General features: G+C 38.2%; 2 protein-coding genes across 8 annotated transcripts in view; one reads left to right on the top strand and one right to left on the bottom strand.

Moving 5' to 3' along the window:
* arhgap36 (Rho GTPase activating protein 36) overlaps window positions 1-900 on the top strand; it is a 43,546-nt gene extending 42,646 nt beyond the window's left edge. For all 7 annotated transcript variants that reach the window (XM_048185030.1, XM_048185029.1, XM_048185032.1 and 4 more), the window contains exon 13: window positions 239-900. In XM_048185030.1, coding sequence (XP_048040987.1) covers window positions 239-310 — 72 coding nt within the window. In that variant the 3' untranslated portion in view covers window positions 311-900. The remainder of the gene's footprint in view (window positions 1-238) is intronic.
* A 2,107-nt stretch (window positions 901-3,007) lies between these two features.
* usp12b (ubiquitin specific peptidase 12b) lies at window positions 3,008-18,928 on the bottom strand. Its single transcript, XM_048185021.1, has 9 exons — window positions 18,720-18,928; window positions 17,321-17,401; window positions 16,576-16,789; window positions 15,692-15,960; window positions 13,163-13,239; window positions 12,979-13,062; window positions 12,511-12,708; window positions 10,135-10,213; window positions 3,008-5,786 (listed from the first exon to the last, which is right to left on the bottom strand). Exons 1-9 carry the CDS (start codon window positions 18,765-18,767, stop codon window positions 5,685-5,687), a joined length of 1,152 nt encoding a protein of 383 aa, XP_048040978.1. The 5' UTR covers window positions 18,768-18,928; the 3' UTR covers window positions 3,008-5,684.
* Window positions 18,929-19,643: the final 715 nt, after the last annotated feature.

Genomic DNA, 19,643 nt, shown 5'->3' with positions numbered 1-19,643 from the left:
TTAGCGTTGAAGCTTTCTGAAGTCCCCTTCTGACTATTAGTATTATAACTTTTCTGATGTACTGGCAGCTGATTGAGGCTTGGTCTTCACCATTACGGAAGCTTTTACATATTATAACAACTTTAACACATTTCCCTTTTTTAAATAAAGTGTATATAGTACATTTGGTAGCTTTGAGTGTTTTTTATCTGGACTGTATGGATCTGTACCCTTAAATGTTGTACATGTTGCTTTTCAGATACCTGTTGTCAGAAGAAGCCCTTCCCTGCAAAACTTCCTCAACGACCATTCACAGTCTGAGAAAAATTAGGTGGAATTGAAGACTTTCTTTGAAGAATGGGATATTTTTGCTAACTTTTGAGCATTTGGAGAACATGCTCTGAACTCATGGCATCACTGAACCACAAGGGGGTGATATTTACTGGTGTCAACATTACATTGACATTAAAGCTGCATCTGAATAGATCCTGTCCAAATATCTGAAATGACCTATATTAATGCTGGACTCACTCTGCTGGTTTGGATAAAAATGAGGATTTCCTCCAATAAGGATTGAAACTGTTCAGAGTGAGCATTGCCATTTCTATACAAACTCTAATCTCACTGTAATCCCAAATCAACCTACCGATCTTAAAAATAAAAAAAATCATTTTTTTTAATCATGATTTTATAACATTTTTAATTCTTTTCAAATTATGTATTGTCAAGGTGCATTCAGTAGTTCTTTAGCCAATGTAGAATTACTGTTCTTTGTGTAATTAAGTATTGGTGTTACGTGCTATGGAGGCCACAAAATAATAATAAAAACGACCTTTATCTGACATTTCTGATTTCTTTTTCTCGCAATTGCAAGTTTATGTCTCACAATTATGACTTTTTCCTCAGAATTGCTAGTTAATGTATCACAGTTTGGACTAACTTTCAACTGCTTATTTATATCTCACAATTCTGAGAAAAAAAATGTTAGAATTGTTAGATATAAACTAGCAATTGCAAGAAAAAAAAAGTCAGAATTGTCCGATAAAAAGTCGCAATTATACTTTTTTTATGTATTCTGTGACAGAAACAATAATGTGCCCTGCTACAAGTGGAGCTGGTAAATACGACTTCCGAACAAATGAATGACCGAGCAGTCATATTTACATGGGGAAATTTGGGATTCTAGACTAGTTGCCGAGCTGTGACGTTGGAGGGGCGTGTCGATTTGACACACTGCAACGCTGATCTATAAGAGAAATGTCATAATATTTATAATCTATATATAAATCAGTTAGCTGAAAGCAACTCTGTAGTGAATGGTCACTCAACAGTTTGCTCCACATTTAGTTGTGATACCATGGATAAATAAGTGGTAGAAATGAATTTTTTTTCTTCATATTTTCAAATGTAGTTAGTTGGGTTTATTGTTTACAATATAATTATTTTGTTTTGTTTACACCTTTCCATCTTATGTTTCCCACTTGAACGCTTATGTAATGGTGAACAATGAATGAACGAGCAAGGGTGCACGTGAAGGCAGCATAGATGCTGACGTGGATCAGCATGATCGTCTCTGAGTTTTATGTAAATATCACTGATTCTAGTGAGTTTTAGAAAGCGGTCTACACAATAAATAATTCCCTTACCTGCCCAATAAAAAGAGTAAACGTGGGCATAATAACTCAGGGTTTTTCTCCGTAATCAAATCTTTCCACCTTTACGGTCGTTTTTTGTCTTTGGCTTCAGACATTTTCTGCTTCTTCATCCGTATATTACGTTGTCTTCGCTTGTAAAGTACGATAATAAGTGTGTTCCGTCGTCTAATTTCGCATCACCAAACAACATTACGCTACTAGCGTTTCTACCAGGTTTGGCGGCAGCCAATGAGCGTGAGGATAATCTTCGTCGCTTTTCAACATGGCGAAATACATTGAAGGGGTGACCCGCTTAATACACATTTAAAGGAACACTCCACTTTTATTTGAAAATAGGCTCATTTTCCAACTCCCTAGAGTTAAACAGTTGTGTTTTACCGTTTTCGATTCCATTCAGCCGATATCCGGGTCTGGCGGTACCACTTTTAGCATAGCTTAGCATAGTTCATTTGAATCTGATTAGACCGTTAGTATCTCACTCAAAAATGACCAAAGAGTTTCAATATTTTTCCTATTTAAAACTTGACTCTTCTGTAGTTACATTGTGTACTAAGACCGACGGAAAATGAAAAGTTACAATTTTCTAGGCCGATATGGATAGGAACTATACTCTCATCCCGGCGTAATAATCAAGTAACTTTGTTGCCGTACCATGTGTGCAGCAGGCGCAATGATATTACGCACCACCTGTGACCCCCAGGGAAGCGTACCTTGCAACAATGACATTTGTGAGAGACGCTGCGTAATATCATTGCTCTTCGCAACTTTTCATTTTCCGTCGGTCTCAGACACGATGTAACTACAGAAGAGTCAAGTTTTAAATAGGAAAATATCGAAACTCTTTGGTCACTTTTGAGCGAGATGCTAACGGTCTAATCAGAATCAATGAACTATGCTAAGCTATGCTAAAAGTGGTACTGCCAGACCCTGAGATCGGCTGAATGGATTCGAAAACGGTAAAACTCAACTGTTTAACTCTAGGAGAGTTGAAAAATGAGCCTATTTTCAAAAAAGTGGAGTGTTCCTTTAAAACTTAGAAAACTATTATGAGTGCAATCCTCATTTCATGTGAACATTAAAATGACTCTTAACATAAACGCAATATATTTTTCAATGTGTATAAAACCATTTAATTAGCATCAAACTACTGAATGCACCTTTAAGATGCATTTCCACTACATTGTCAACCTCTAAACAGTAGAGTTACGGAACAACATTAAAGGACTAGCATGATAAACTCTTTAGGTGTTTGCAAAATATTTTTTTCCTTCCTGAAAGTGGAAGTTATGATTGCTTGTAGTCAGGTCAGTGTTGGCCAGTTTAATGACATCATAAAGAAACAGAGACCATATGAACCCCCTTGAGGTGGTTGATGTGTTTTTGTTTGTTTTTATTTGGGACAAGGTGATCCAGTCCCATCCTTCATCCACACTGTCCACTCCACTCCAAAACCAGATTATTCAGCTGGTTTACAATTTGTACATTGCTTTATCGAAAGTGCACTTTTTTCAAACCCAGTATGGAATAAACATTGTTACAATGTTATGGGAAGAGGCGGAATGAAACACAACTAATGTTAGCACGATGTAGCATTAGATTGTGTTTGTCTCATGTTTTAATGTAATTGATGTCTGTATGCTAATGCCAACACTCAGGGTGCTGTTACTGTGATCAGTGCTTGTTTCTATGACTAGTATCAACTTCTCAAGCTTGCAGCGATAATCTGATCATTCCAACATTATCACCCTTACATTTTTGCTTCAACCATCTCTCCACATAACATACAACAGACCTGGTGTCCAAATAAGGGACGAATTAGCAAATGTATAAAAATGGAAATGTCAAAGAAAAGTTAATATAACATTTATAATTGCACATAAATAAATTTATGAAATAAAAGAGCCAAAATAAAAGAAACATTTCTTCCCCTGTAAATACAAGCCAATTTCGAAAATAAAATATCCAGTTAACTCAGCTATGGAGAAACCTTAATTCAAACGTGATGATGACATCTACAAACACTCTTACATAGCATGTGTAAATGTGCAATTTACATGAAATGGCACCATATGTCAGTTTATTTTTCAACATATAGTTCAGTCTACTTAAGACACGCAATGCCAGTAGGCTAACTGACCAGCGAGAAGCTTAAACCTCTTTACAGACATTGTGATGTCTTGTTTATAAGACCTTCATACATGCTTTATAACAATGTTATGAGTTGTTATACCACGCATGCATTGATACCAAGTAGACTTTACAGGATGAATGGAATAATAATCAGCAGCAGTGTCAGTTATGACCCCTCACAGATTAAAGTGGATTTTTGTCAAACCAACAATCAAATAAAACCAGTGTAGTTTACACAGGAAACCTGAAATGGAAAAAAAAAAAAAAAAAAAAAACCCTTTTCATTCTTATACCATCTACTTTAGTCACAAGACAACAAACAAGCTAGGCAACTGTGTTTCAAACTCTTTAAAGAAACCTTAGCAAAACTGGAATATTTTACCTCGCTAGTATGTACTTTTTGCCTTAAAAGATTTAGGCTCAAATACCTAATCTTGCTTATTTTTGCCTATAAAACTTGACTAATTGCAGGGTGGCCTAGTTGTTTTGTAAATATTTACTGGCTGTAATCCAACTGAGAAAAGTAACACATCCTCCAGGCTGAGCTACATCCACAAACAAGAAAGAATCCTTAACCAATCTAACCATTACAGAGCAGTGCAAGTCACAGCTTAAACCTGACATTCAAACTGTACCTCAGCATCGGCCGTGCTTCACCTCTCTTCTACGTCTATATTCAGTTAAAACGTTATTAATTAAAAGGGCAGAGGAGATGACGGAGATCTAGAGAAGTGTTACAGAGATTAAACAGAATAGATGCAGCCAATTCAATCGGCCGAATTAATCCGAAGACTTTATAATGGAGTGCAGAGTCATATTATGTTTGAATTTTAATGGCTAAACTGAATGAGGCTAATCCACATTCATTTCAGACAAGCTCACAGTGCCACAGTGTTAATGAAACATGACTGGAAATGTGTGCAGCTTTTGGTTTCAATTCGATAGCTTCAACTTATATTCAGAATCATATAAAGCCCTAATTTTTATCTCCATCTGTGACACTCTACAGTTAGTGCACTATTAAGTATGCACTGTATGACACAATCAAGCTGTACACTCACTTGCAGTGCACAAGAACTGGCAGAATGTTTTACATTCGCTGAATACTGAAAGAGCATTCTTAAGCCAAGCTACATCCTTTATACACGCGCTTCTCTGGTATCTGCTAAACAGAGCAGAGCTCCCATCAATCCACAGGCCTGCATTACAAAAAGCCCTACATGAAATCACTTGTGAAGTTCTTAACAAAAAAAAAAAAAAAGCTCATCCCATTCATGCTAATTTAAGCCCTGTCAGGTTTTTCCATTCAGGTTGAGCAGCTCTACTCTAACAAAAACATGAGCACACATTTACAACTATCTGGTTGACATAGATGTAGCATGATGTGTCATGTTCGACATCTGAGGTTGAAGAACGTTGTGCGGCTTTCTGGACAGATCACGATATTGTGCCAAAACAGATCATGACGCGTCATCACCCAGCGATGATGAATGTGATGAGCAGAGATGTGAACCAGATTATCAAAAATGAAACTTGTTAATGTGTGTGGTGGGAAAAAAAAAAGTTTGTACAGTGTCCATTCTCAGGCCATCAAGATGTACATGTAGCTCATTTCACATGTTTATGTGCGTTTTTGTGTGTGCCGCGCAACACAAAGCAGGCGAGTGAGACGACGGCGATTACTTCTGCCTGGTGATTACTGTGCTGTGTTCAGGTCACTCTGTCATCGACTGCTCCTGTCTGGGGCCCGACTGATGCTCCAGTGCAAAGCTCCACTGATAAGCCTGGATGAAAAGGGACTTGACTGAGAGGGGATGGAGCAGAGGGCCGAGCTGTGTCAACAAAGGTCAAGCCCTCTATCTGCCTGATCCTATCTCTCACAAATCGCATCCTTCCATTCTGTCGGTCACTCCGGCTGGCTCAGTCTCTAGACTGATAGAAGAGTATATACCCTGACTCAGAGTTTTTGGAGATGTCCGATGTCAGACCGTAGAATTCCTCAATCGCTTGAGCATCTATTTTCTGTGGGGACAAACAACAACAAAAAAAAATTACTGGATACTAAGGAAAACATGTTTAATACGGTGTGCTAATTGCTGACTTAAAGAAATTGCGTGACGTAGGGCTGGGTATTGACACAATTTTCACGCTTCGATTCGATTTCTATTCACATGCTTGTGATTCGATTTGATATCGATTAATTTTGAATGTAGTATATCAGTTACAGTACAAAAAAATCTCTCAACTAATGCTGTAAACTATACATGGGAGTCAGTTGGTACTACATTACTATAATATTGAAGGTTAAAATTAACTTATTTATATACAAACACTTAAATTACATTCTCTGTTTTTTATAATAAAGTTTAGAATTACATAATCATATTTCTACTCCAATTAGTTTTTTTGAAATATAAACATTTAAAGGTGCTACAGAGGATCTTTTTCGTCGACTGAGAAACCAAAGACTGTTACTGAGTTTTTGAAATGAGCGCATGCGTAAGAACAACCCCCCTCCTTCACAGCGCATTTCAAGGGAACGCCTCCCAAAACTCGTGCACGAGTATTGGAACACGAGTGTTTACCACCAGCATTCGCTGTGTCGTGTTAGTGGATTCATTATGTCGGACTCACCGCTGGTAACTCATAATCTGCAGTTGTTACTCCTGTCTCCTGACAAAAACATTGCATGCGGCGCATGTGGAGTGTGGAAAGTTACTGGAGCGCGCAGCCACGCACGTCTCTCACAAGGAACGTAATGGCAGTGATTGACAAGCCAGAGGGCCAATCGTTTACGCGATCATCTGCTGATGTTTTTAAGGCCCTACCTCATGCACAGATGATGTATATTAATATTATTCCTTTCAGTGCACCTAATAAATGGTCTTTTATCAGTTAGTAAAGACAGTTTCAAGTAATATTGCAAAAATGTATAAAACAAAACATCCTCTGTAGCACCTTTAAATCGTTGCTGTCATAACTGATTTATTCAAACATGCATTAAATATTGAACATTAAAAATTATAATGAATATGTAATGTGCATATATTTATCAGAATGCTGCCCTCTAGTGTTAAATTTTCTAGCTGACTAATGAGTTTGCGGTCACTGAATATGATTTTTCTGAGGTAAATGTGACGTTACGTGACATTGTTTACAAGCTGTTTTATTGACGTCTTTCCGAGGTTGAAACACTGATTGAGCTATTACACGAGACATGATACGGATTTAGTTTTACTGTATATTTTAATATACCTTCAGATGTTCATTCATGTTTATTTCGTGCTGTAACTGGTATTAAAGCGGAGGGGAGGATGCATCACATGCGCTCCGCGCTGCCGCTTCTCTTTAACGGAGGCGCTACACTGTTTAACATGTCAAGCCACATTAAAACAGCACCAAAACGGTATTTATTTTTTGAATCTCATAATAAGATAAGACTTTGCTTCATATCAAAAGTAACAAAGCAAAAAGATTATTGCGATTTATTGGATGGGAGGCGAGCTACATGTTCTGTTCATTCATCAATTGAATGACTAATCGATTCTTGGGATTTAAAAATCGATATTGGTTCGTAAAAATGAGAATCGATTAAAATTGAGAAATCAACATTTTTACCCAGCCCTAGCATGACGCATGAAAACAACCTCATTCGTTCTTACAGAAGCACAAAAGTGCTTGCATGACATTTCATAGTTCCTAGAACTATTGGTGGAAGTACCCGCTTTTTGGAGTGTTTGATTGCAGTAAACTAGGAACAATTTTAGTTCTAGGAAATCTTTTTGGAAGAACTAAATTAGCTCCTACTTCAGAGTAGGGTCTAAACCAGCACTATAGGAACTACTAGTGACGTAAATGTACGTTAATTGGCCAAATGGATACGAAAACACCTCTACCTAGCATTTTTAAAAAGCCGTGTAAACATGTTCACTCCACAAACATGGAAAACATTGTTTACCAGCAGCCTGTTGCACAAAGCCGGTTTCATTTGCTACCCAAGTAAGTTTGAGACTAGTTTGAGCAAACTCTGGTTTCAAGAAGTTGGATTGATTTTTAGCTATGTTCATTGCCATGGTAACTTGCGCTACATGGCTAAGGTTTTATTCTGGGTTAGAGATCACAAACCCAAACAAAGTGACATGTATCTGATGCAATAAAGTGCGTTTAATTTCATGGTATTTTCATAACGGTCTTTCTTCGGAAGAGAAGTGAATTGCATGGAAGCTCTGCATGTTCCGTGTGATTGGCTGTTTGCCGCACGTGTCCCACTTTCAGGTGCACGTGCTTTAGAGTTAAAATCACAAACTCTGGATCAAAACTGAGTAAACAGAGATTGTTTATATCGAGCATTGTGAGACTGCTGAACCTGATCTAGACCAGGTTGGATTTATCTGGATTCATCAACTCAGAGTTTGAACAGCTAGCTTCATGCAACAGGCCACTGTTATCTACAGTGTTGTGTTCTTTTCGCAGCCTTAACGATATGTAACACTGCAAGTTGTCAAGGAGCCACACTTTTGGCTCTTTCAATCACGTAAATTATGCATTTACATTCCATCTCCATTATCACGAATCCCACGACACACGACAGTCCTCCATCCACCGGTTGTTGACGTTTGTAAATGCCACGCTTGAACAAAACCTGCTGTCAGCTGCTTCAGAGTTCCTACTCACGGTGCGAATGCAACCAGGAAAATGGCCCGGGGCAAAAATTAGTTCTTAGGGAACCACCCTGATGGCTGGTTCCTATTACTGAGTTCTTAGAACTATGCAGTGCGAAAGCCCCATTGGTAAATGGAAGTTCAAACTTTTGTTCTTCTTTTGTTTTGTGCTTCTGTTTACTACATTTGATGTGCTCTATGTATGTGCAATGTTAATAAAAGCTACATTAAATCTGTTCATCATATAAAGACTGATTAAGGGATATTTCAACCAAAAGAAAATATGTATTCTATCATTTACTCACCCTCATGCCATTCCAAACTTGTTTTGAAAAATGTTTTTTTTTTCCCCTTATACATTAAAAGTTCAAAAATGTCATCTTTTGTGTTTTACAAAGAGAGAGAGAGAGAGAGAGAGAGAGAGAGAGAGAGAGAGAGAGAAAAAAAAAACCACCATACAGGTTTGGGACGACATCCCTTTAAAAGGTAAAGCATGTGATATCTGCACAACTAACAACAATGAACATAACTGCATAATCTGTTTGACAATCACACAAGGGTCAAACAAAAAACACTGGGTCAAGAAATAAACTGAGATATTCTGTTTGGCGTCACTAGCAGAGCAGAAATGACACAGATTCACCTTTAAGTGACTTCTGAAGCATCTGCATTCACTCCAGGAAGCTCTCATGTCTCTCGTTCCAGATGTGCAATTGGGAAGACATTGGATAATGAAAAAAACAGCCTCTGCCTCCATTTAACATCCAGAGACTTACACCACCACTGTATGTTTGGTATTTATAAAAGAAGTTTATGGTACAACAACAACTGAGAAGCACCTAAGAGTCTGTGTTCACAACATGCGTGTAAATATTTGTCTGGGTTACCGTGTAGCAGAGCGGATATCACATCTGTGTTTTAAAACCAAATGGATTTATATTATAAACGTGCATGCTGGTGGTGGAAAATCTGTCTCAATGTTGAGTCAAGGGATGTTTTTAAGCCAGCAGTGTAGAACAAACCTAAATAATCATGTGTCATGAGGATATAATGGAAAATATGGTATTGGGTCACAATACATGTAACATGTATGTTTCAATAATGTTTAAAACATCAAGTGAAACTTGCCAAATGAATGAAAGAGTCTTGGTATCATTAATGCATCACTATTCCCATAGGAGTTCACATCATTCAGAGATCTGAAAAGTATTTGGGTCAATGTGAGGACAACTCCAGACAAGCACTTGGTGAGGCATAAACAGCAGCTGCACATCACCTGACAGGCAGGGTTAATAGATGTGCTACTGTGTAGTGCTAGACATCTCGAGCTTACAATTATCGCTAGATACCACAAACTAAATATGAAAGTGAACATACTGCAATGACAGCTGGAAGTAGAAACTATAAAGTTTGCTGAACTGAAACTAATACTTCAAGGTCTTGGGTGTGTTTTTTTGTTTTTTTTAGATACTTCTACTTACTTTGTTCTCTTCTTAAACAATGTAACAAAAGGACTATTCTAGAGTAAATACATACAACTTAAGCTCTATAAAAAGCATTACTACGGAAAATGAATCACCTCTCAGAAAACAAAGAATGAATGTGAATACATTAGAAGTCTAAGGGGCAACTGTATTATTCAGTAAAAGAATGCATGTGTGATGTGTTTATTTTGAGCAAAACTAAGAGACAATTATACACTGACTTACCTCTACAATGTCATCATCAAACAGAAGCCAGAAGCCGTGACTCTTCACTATAGTGATATAATGACCTCGGTTTGGTCCACTACAAAAAAGAAAATACACCAAAAAAGGTATGATTAATGGCAAACAACAGATGAACCCGGGGCAAAAGAACTATATGACTATTTTATAATTTTAGCCTGTTAACTGTCAGTGTTGCGGTAGTGGGACACATGGTGCTCTTTTTTATTGCCTTTACCCCATATTACATATTTTAGTAATCATCATAAATTAAGTATCATTCAAAAGCTTAAACGCTGAAAATTCATCTTGTGGAAACGGTTTTTAAAAATTTGACATTGCATTACCATGGAAACGATGCTTAAAAACCTTTTAGTTCAATAGCTTGATTTTTGTCACATCAACTTAAATTTGGAACACAACTTAGTTAGACATATGGCTTTGATTTTCTAGCTATTTTAGAAGCCAAATTATTTTGTAAAAGATATTTTATGTATAAAATAAAAAAGTTCAGCTAAGTACATTTTCTTTACAGAAAACTTAAAGGGATAGTTCACCCAAAAATAAATTCTGTCCTCATTTACTCACCCTCAAGTTGTTCCAAACCTGTATGAATTTCTTTCTTCTGCTGAACACAAAGGAAGACTGACATTTGAAGAATGTCGGTAACAGCTGATGGACCCCTCTGACTTCCATAGTATGGAAACAAATTGGTTACCCGTATTCTTTAAAATATCTTCTTTTGTGTTCAGCAGAAGAAAGAAATTCATACAGATTTGGAACAACTTGAGGGTGAGTAAATGATGACAAAAATTTATTTTTGGGTGAACTTTTAACTTTCACTTCTGCAATAATCTGCTGAGTGTCTTCTTTAAAAAGAGACCAACCTTAGGTCTGTATTTAAGCATTCATGAGTTACAAGCATTTAAGTCAAGATCTATGGTCAAAAAAGTGGGTGACAGTAGCTGTGTCCATCAACCTGTTTTTATGGACATTTTGAACGCATCAGAAATTAGTGATGTAAACGTCAAAAAAAAAAAAAAAAAAATACCTTAATTCACAAAAAACTCTCACTTGAGGAGGTTTTTTGACTTAAAAAAAAAGTGTTAATGTGATGTAAATTCTGACGTAGTGAACATTAAATCCATGTGACTAATCGGCTATTTCCGCTGATGGTGTTTTATTTACTGTTGGTTACTAGGTTTACTAGGTTACAATACCACCGTCATCCGCTCAAACAACTTGATGGAAATATACCCAATTCGCTTTTTTTTTTTTTTTTTTCACTTCACGTTTAGATGGAAACCCAGCTAGTTACTGGTTAAAGGGTTAGTTCACACAAAAATGAAAATTCTGTCATTAATTACTCACCCTCATGTCATTTCACACCTGTAAGACCTTCGTTCATCTTCGGAACACAAATTAAGATATTTTTGATAAAATCCGAAAGGTATATGATCAATACTTTCAAGGTCCAGAAAGGTACTAAAGACATCATTAAAACAGTCCATGTGACTACAGTGGTTCAACCTTAAATATTATGAAGCGACGAGAATACTTTTTAATGACTGCTTTGGCCAATTCTGAAAAAATTTGGACGTAAACACAGAAGCCTTTACTGTGCTTACTGCGTCATCTGCGTAAGGATAATGACAGGGAAGAGATTATTCAATAAAGTCGTTATTTTTGTTTTGTTTTTGCGCATAAAAAAGTATTCTCGTAGCTTCATAAAATGAAGGTTGAACCACTGTAGTCACATCAACTGTTTTAACGATGTCTTTAGTACCTTTCTGGACTTTGAATGTTGATTATACTGCTGTCTATGGACAAGTCATATACCTCTCGGATTTCATCAAAAATATCTTAATTTGTGTTCTGAAGATGTCGGGTTGGAAGTGGGTGAACTAACCCTTTATGTGAAAGACCAGAATTTTTCAGTTTAGTAAGTGAGCCAAAGTCATGATGCAACAGAAGTAGCAACTTTTCTTCCAAAAGAAAAGTTATCGGGGGTTGGGGTGGAGGCTTTGTTTGAGACATTGTTTATTGGACTGAATGTAAGCTTACGGTCAGTTGTAAGAAAGGGATGGTGTTTAAGTGGACTAAATGACTGGAGAAGTCGAGCATACTAGAGAGAAGTCTGTTGTTTCAACATAAAATTAAGTTATGGCACTTTGATAAAAATTTAAATGTCAATTTAAAAAAAAAAGAAAAAGTAAACATGCATGGATGAGTCATTCACAATTAGAATCATTTAGAAAATAGGGTAAAATTCCATTTCATGCTGACTTTAAACACCATGCTGTGCTGTTAAGTTAATATAAAGTCCTCAATCAAGATAAACACTGACTGGTTAAATTGACTGTAGCATCAGAAACCTACCTCCCACAGTGCACCACTACAGCCACCAGGTCGTACAATCGGTCAGGGTTGGTAGCATCACCAGAGGTGTTAAAGAGCCTCAGCTCCAGAGGGAAGACTACACGATAGGAAAGCTTGGTGTAGCGATGAAGCTGGTCCATATACTTAAAGCGCTTTAAGTGCAGGGCAAGGATCATGGGTAATTTCTTCACCCGCATCCTGTAAGGAAAAGGAGACACAGGATCGATTTTAACTTGAAATCCATTCTCAGACTGCACTTTATTTGCCAACTTCCTGAGCAACTGTAATTGTTAAATGCTTCAGGATTAAAATGCCCCTCTTGGTGCACAGAACCAGCACACTAATGCTGATAATAAATGCATTCAGGGAGGAAGAAAACACTAAGTAGACTGGGGAGGTCCATAGCATCAGACTCAGTCTCAGGGACAAGAGTGATTTCAGCCATGCCAGTCTATTGCAACTACAAACCTTTTCTGAGCCTCCTGTTTACTTCTGCATTGCTCACAGTAGTACTTGTATTCACTACATAAGGTCTCTGTGTTGCTGAAACCCCTGTCAATGCAGAGACAACAAGTTAATCTTCCACATTAATGAACATTTAACAAAGAACTTGAACCTACTGGACTGCCACGTTTGAGGTTTGTATCTTTACCTTAGACAGTGTGTGATGGAGGTATTCTGCTCCACGTCCACTGAGAGGTCTAGGAAGTCTTCGTCTTTACTGCTCACCTGAGGCATAAGAGGACAGGATAACTCACAAGTCAATATAAGTGGACTTGTTCTAATTGGTGGCTGAGCATAGATTTCATATCTCAACTGGGATTTGCAAGACTGCATATTTTAAAATCAGCTAGTTAGTGGCTTGTCTGAATGACTAGTCGGTTGAGAAAGCTCTGGATCATCAGGGTGACGTGTTTCTACGGGGGGGTTTACAAAATACATTGTTCTCAAATACAGCCAAGCCCTGTCCCAAATGCCACCCTAGGCCCTTGTGGTCATCTTCTGTGTCTACGCTTCAACGATGTAATATTACAAAGACTGTCGAGTAGCAGCATGCAGTGGAAATCAGCTCAGCAAATGAATCATCAAATGAAAAACTAGACGCCTTACAAGTCTAATAGATCTAGCTTCTGGCACAGGACCGTACACATACTGGCGTGATGAATGACGTAGGATGTAGGAGTAGCGTAAGCTTAGACGCCACTCGAGGTTTAAACAAATAGGGCTAGGCAACAAACTGAAGCTCCTCTTCTCTTATATTGAAATCCTCTGACATTTCTCTTTAAAAATTCTTGTTTTAGACTTTTAATTTGTGACCAGTGTTTTGTTTTGCTCTATCCTCTGCGCTTCCGCGTTTGTCATTGCATCAGGTCGGGGGTTACTCTTCCGCCACAAATCGATCCTTACTGCTGTCTGCTGGAAGCTAATTATTATAATTAATAAAGTTTTAAATGTGGATATTTTTCTTACAAAAACCCATTGCTTTGCTTCAGAAGGCCTTTATTAACCCCCTGGAGCATGATGGATGGATGCATGTTTTGGGGGCTTATAAAGCATGGAAGAGCCAGGATATTTTTAAATATATCTTTGATTGTGTTCGTCTGAAAGAAGATTGGTTGATCCACCTAGGATTGGTTGAGGGTGCGTAAATCATGGGATAATTTTCATTTTGGGGTGAACTATCCTTTCAAGTTTAAGCTGCACAATAAAAAAGGGAATAAAACCGAAATAGCGATATGGCTTGATGCAATTCTCAATTCTCTGTGAAATGTGGCACTATGTCCTTTTACACATGTGCATCTCATGATCTGATCTGGTGGTTTTTGTGTCTCAGTGAAGCTCGGTTTGCAGTACTGCTTGATGTTAAACAAAGTTATTAAGCAAAGTATGCCAACGAAAAGTTCACAATGCGTTACTCGCACTGACTGACACACACCCGAAGCACGGAACAAATCTGATGCATAACATATTAGATCCGTGCATTAGGTCTTAATAAAATAAATCTCTGTGTCTGTGCCATTAATGTAGCATTGTGCGATTAATCGTTTGTGAAAAGATTGTGATCTTGATTCAAACACCCACACAACCTTATTCCTAAATGACAACGATTTGCCTGAATCTATTAAACCTTTGACAAAATCAGGGCAGCACATTCATATCTAATTACATGTTATTTTGTCCATTCAGAATCATGATCTCTATTTGAAACAAAAAAAAACAAAAAAACACACATGATACTTCATTTATCCAGAATCATGCAGCTCTACATGAGTGCAACAGTCTTCCCATCACATCCATACAATCTCCCAGACACTGATTACTCATACCCCTTTTCCACCAAGGCAGTTTGAGTGCTAGTTCGGAGCCAGAGCCAAGTTTCAAATCAGTTCTTTGTCTTTCGACAGACAAAACACCAGCTCCGAACCATGAAAAGTGGTTCGTAAGTAGCACCAAAACATTGCTGGGCTAGAAGTAAGAACCGCTTGCGTCAGGGGCTGGGGGCGGGGTTACCGTGACCAACAAGAAACTTGTGACCGCCATTTTTGAAATAGCAGCTAATCGAGCTAATAGCAGCTCGATTGTAATCTCTGTCTATATACAAATTACGGCGAGACGTGTTTGGATGCTGATGTAGGTTCGCAAAGCCATGAGCATCAACAGTAGTGAAACATCCGCGATTGTTGATAGAAGGCTTGTTCGAGATGCATCGGAGCAGCGCGGACCAATTCGGCGGGTGCCGCGGATCCGCGGGAGCGTTTTTAGAGCATACGACTCCTTGTGCTTTTGGATCGTTCAAGCAGAGCTTTGATGTCATGTGCCGATCGCTATGCGAGAAGCCGATGCATCTCAAACGAGCCTGGTGTATTTGTGTTTGGCGCTGCGGCGCTAGCTTTGCTGTGAAATATGAGACGTATACAGTGACATAAGACCTGGCTCTGTGCTGGCTCCCTAGCCTGTGGAAAGGCAAACCGGTTCTTAGATGGCTCGTCAGTTGAACCAACTCTGAACTGGCACTAGCACTAGCTCTGAACTAGCAGCCGGTTCGTGCTGGTGGAAAGGGGGTATCAAAGGCAAACAGCCAATAACATGGTCTCAATAACTCACTCATCCCCATATCTCTTTAATAAAAGCAAGAGTCCCTTTAGGGTGTTCATGACTCACTTCACCTCCTCTGACTCACCGCTTCACAGTTCAGGCACCGTGTCTCATTGGTCAGGGTGCCTTGGAAGATCTCGTGCACCCAAGTCTGCTGGGTCTTTTCCTCCGCTTCACCCTCTCCTGTGCTGCTACCGCTTCCACCTCCTCCACTTCCACTCCCACCATTCTGTACTACCTTTCCATTCTGCTGTCTCTCCTGGCTCTTCTCCTCCTGTAGCAGGTCTGCAATGGTGTTGAGCAAATAGTTGAGGAATTCATGTGCATCTTGCTGCATGTAGTTGTCAAACAGCTCTGAAGGAAAAGCAGAAGGAAGTGTTGATAGCATTAAATAGCTGCAAGTCTAACATTGAAACAGTGATTCAATCATTTAATTGCAGTGCATTTCAATACATACAGCCTTTTCTGCATAGCTATTCAGCTGTATAGCTTAATATTCGACACCATGGCAAAACATTACGTTTTTTTTATGTTTCTGAAGTCTCTTATGCTCACCAAGATAAAAGATACAGTATGAACAGTGTTATTGTGAAATATTATTACAATTTAAAAGAACTGTTTTCTATTTTGCAGAATATATACTACATCCTGTGATGGTAAAGCTGAATTTTCAGCATCTTCAGTGTCACATGATCCTTCAGAAATCATTATAATATGCTGATTTACTGCTCAAGAAACATTTCTTATTATTATCAATGTTTAAAAATATATTTTGTAACATTATAAATGATATGATCTATATCATCTAAATATGATTAAGCAACATACTGTATAGCAACATCTTTCCATATCATTTCACAGATCTCCAGGCACCTGCATAACATTCACCACTAACCCACATCAACAACCCCACTGTTGTCAGTCAGTCAGTCAAATCCCTTACTGTAGGAACCATGATTTTTTTCTCACCATTTTCCTTCCTCAGTCTGGAGATGAACTTCTTTGGTGGAATGACTCCCACTTTCTTCTTCTGAGTTGCAATGCTGTTGAACAGGTCAGCCAGGCAGGTGAGCAGGCTCTCTTTACGCCGCGGCTGGATCTTATAGGCCAGCACTTTCTCCCGGAAGGGCCGGCAGAAGTACAGTGCCTGCAGCACTGAGTTACAGTAGCAGGTGTTGCCAAACTGGTCGACCGGATTGTGATTGGACAAAGAACAAATTATAGAGTGATGAAGGACATGTGATGACATACATAGACATATAACTATGTCAAATCTCCAATTAATGTCTCTGAGAATGAACGCAAACCAGCGCTGGAACAAAGTTTGAACTGAACTGAGCTGGATAGATAATGACACTAACTTTGGAACATTGACAGTTATTGAACTGAAATAACAGAACTTTAAACTGAGACACTATTATGTTCTATAGAACTGCCTTACAACATAGATTGAATACTGACCAATTTTACATCATCACCAGTTATTTTCCTGTTTTATTATTGTGAAGCTGCTTTCTATATATGGAGCGGTTTTATTATTTTATTTTGCTGCCTTTAATACATGCTTGCCAAATCTGCCATTAAGTGATGACACAAGCAACATTACATTTAAAAAAAATAAAAAATCCAGGCATTTCATAATGTAAAAGTAATATGGCAAAGTCATCTTCTATTTATAGCACATTCACTGATAAAGACAACAATGTAAACTTACATTAACCAGTCCGAAGTAGTGTTCATTAACAGGGAACTGTTCCGGTCCAATCTCCTTTTCCAAAGCAGAGGCATTGGCGCCCTACAGAGATAAGCCACAATGGTTATCTTTGCTCATAGGGTCTCAATAATACGAGTGACCAGGAACACTCTGAACCTATTCGAGACTAACAGGAACATCCTGTTTGTGGAGTGTGATGCCAGGCTTGGCATTAACAGGATGCAGTTTCTGGGCAAGTGTACCCACTCTGTTTCACCAGGGGAGAGCATCAAGGCAGAGCTGTAAGTGCTTTTACTGCTACTGTGAATGAGTTCTCAGATGTTATAAGGCCTAGGTCAGTGGTTCTCAACTTTTTTGACTTAAACTCACTATTCGAAGACCCTCCATATATGCAAAGCTATAATTAAGATAAAGTTATTTTATTTATTAACAGAAAGAGAATATAGAGTATTTGAAGTATACAGTTTCTGGCGAGATCTGATTCATCATCATGACTTAGGTCATTTGAGTGAAAAGGCAGCTACATGTCAACACAAGAATTGACAATAAAGTCAAATAAATTTCACTCAATTTATGTACAGCATTTTTTACATAACTCATACATACTGGTACCCAGAGGTGGCTAAGATAAATCAACAAGAACTAAATCCGTGTGTCTTATCTCTATAACTGATTATCAGTAACTACTGGTAAAAAAGGGAAGTTGCCACATAAATATCTGCTATTTAAAGCATTTATTGATTGATATGAACTAATCTCACAATGTTTTTATAACAGAACCCCCAGTAGCTACCCGCATAAATAACATTTTAATTTATAACAACATTGTGTACACAAATAAATCCCAAATTTCATGTTCGTTGTAAGTTACTGTCTGTATTCTCACTTTCTCGTGACCCTTTCAGCACTACAAAGACACTGAGTTCATTGAATCGGCTTTCAGTTGTGTCCTTCAAAAATAATGTTACAGCACAACAACAGCAAGAACTGTAGTCACATGGATGACCTCGCCTCTTCACAAAACGCTTGTAAACATATTGAAAAGCGTCCACATGACTGATATCATCAGATGGTAAACAAAACCGAGCCGCCCGGCTAATCAAACATGGATATTATGTGTCGCTCGCTAATACGCTAGGCTATACATTTAACCCTTGAACAGAATATCAAATTATCTGACAAAAAAACGTTTAAAAGTCCGTTTAACCACATCTCCAAACTTCTACCGCGTCTATAAACACAAACAGAGAGGTGTGCAAACTTTTTGTGGCTGTGCAGTCATGTCATGACACGGTTGTTTATCTGTTAGCTGTTGAGCTAGCCCTGTTAGCAGGCTAATCCAAACACAGGTTAGACGGAGTGGACGGGACAACAGTCATTTATGCGAGGAAAAACTCACCATCGTACAAATCGAGGCGATCTTTCGGACTGTCATCAGTATTTCCATCCGTCTGCCGCCATATTGGACCGAACCCCTATTTAAAACTGTGACAGCCGCACAGGCTGAAGTTCCGGTGAATCCTTCAGTCGGTCCAGCTCGTAGCGGAATGAGGGAGTGTCGCGTCGCCTCCCCTCGCCTCGCCTCGCGCAGCGTACCAGCTGCGCACTACACAATATTGCTAAACCTACTATGGCGAAGACCTAACTTTATTTTAAACATAGCTCACCAAATACGGGGAAATTGTGCATATTCAGACAATCTTATCTTTCTCACGAGGAAAAGGAAAGCATAGCATATACAGAATTGTATAGAAAAAGATAAAATGACAAAAATATATTCATGAATAAATTAATTCATCATTATTTAAATCATTTATATGATTTTCTTTAATCGCATGCCTGTTAAATCCTGTGAACAGTAAACAAAATATATTAATATATCGACTTGTGTGAACGAAAATTGTGGGAAATTTGAACCAACATCATTCCTTGAGGTTAATGGGTAAAATGTATTATATCTATTTTACCTTGTTTGTGAAAGAAATAGGCCTATTTTTGTTTTTGATTCCAATAAGTGATATTTTAAATGAGGATATAATTTTATAATTTTTTCTTTAACCTCAGAAAAGCATAACCAATTCAATAGAAACACAGGGAACTTGTAAAAAGCATAGCCTACAATCATAGGAATAGCCCCCCGTTACATACTTTTGATGATTTCCCATACTATGACGAAGGCTTAACGTATGAATATTATTTAAGTAATGGTGACGTTGCTAGGTAGCCAAACCTTCCTGTCATGTAACCTAATTAATATTCATGACCTTGTGTTCTTCATAGTAGCTTCATAGTATGCATCCGCCCTCTCCTCTGGTTTCTCAAC

Source organism: Megalobrama amblycephala, linkage group LG3, assembly GCF_018812025.1.
Source record: "Megalobrama amblycephala isolate DHTTF-2021 linkage group LG3, ASM1881202v1, whole genome shotgun sequence".
Classification (NCBI taxonomy): Eukaryota; Metazoa; Chordata; class Actinopteri; order Cypriniformes; family Xenocyprididae; genus Megalobrama; species Megalobrama amblycephala.
Note: the sequence above shows the minus strand (reverse complement) of the source record. Positions and strands in the feature narration are given on the sequence as shown.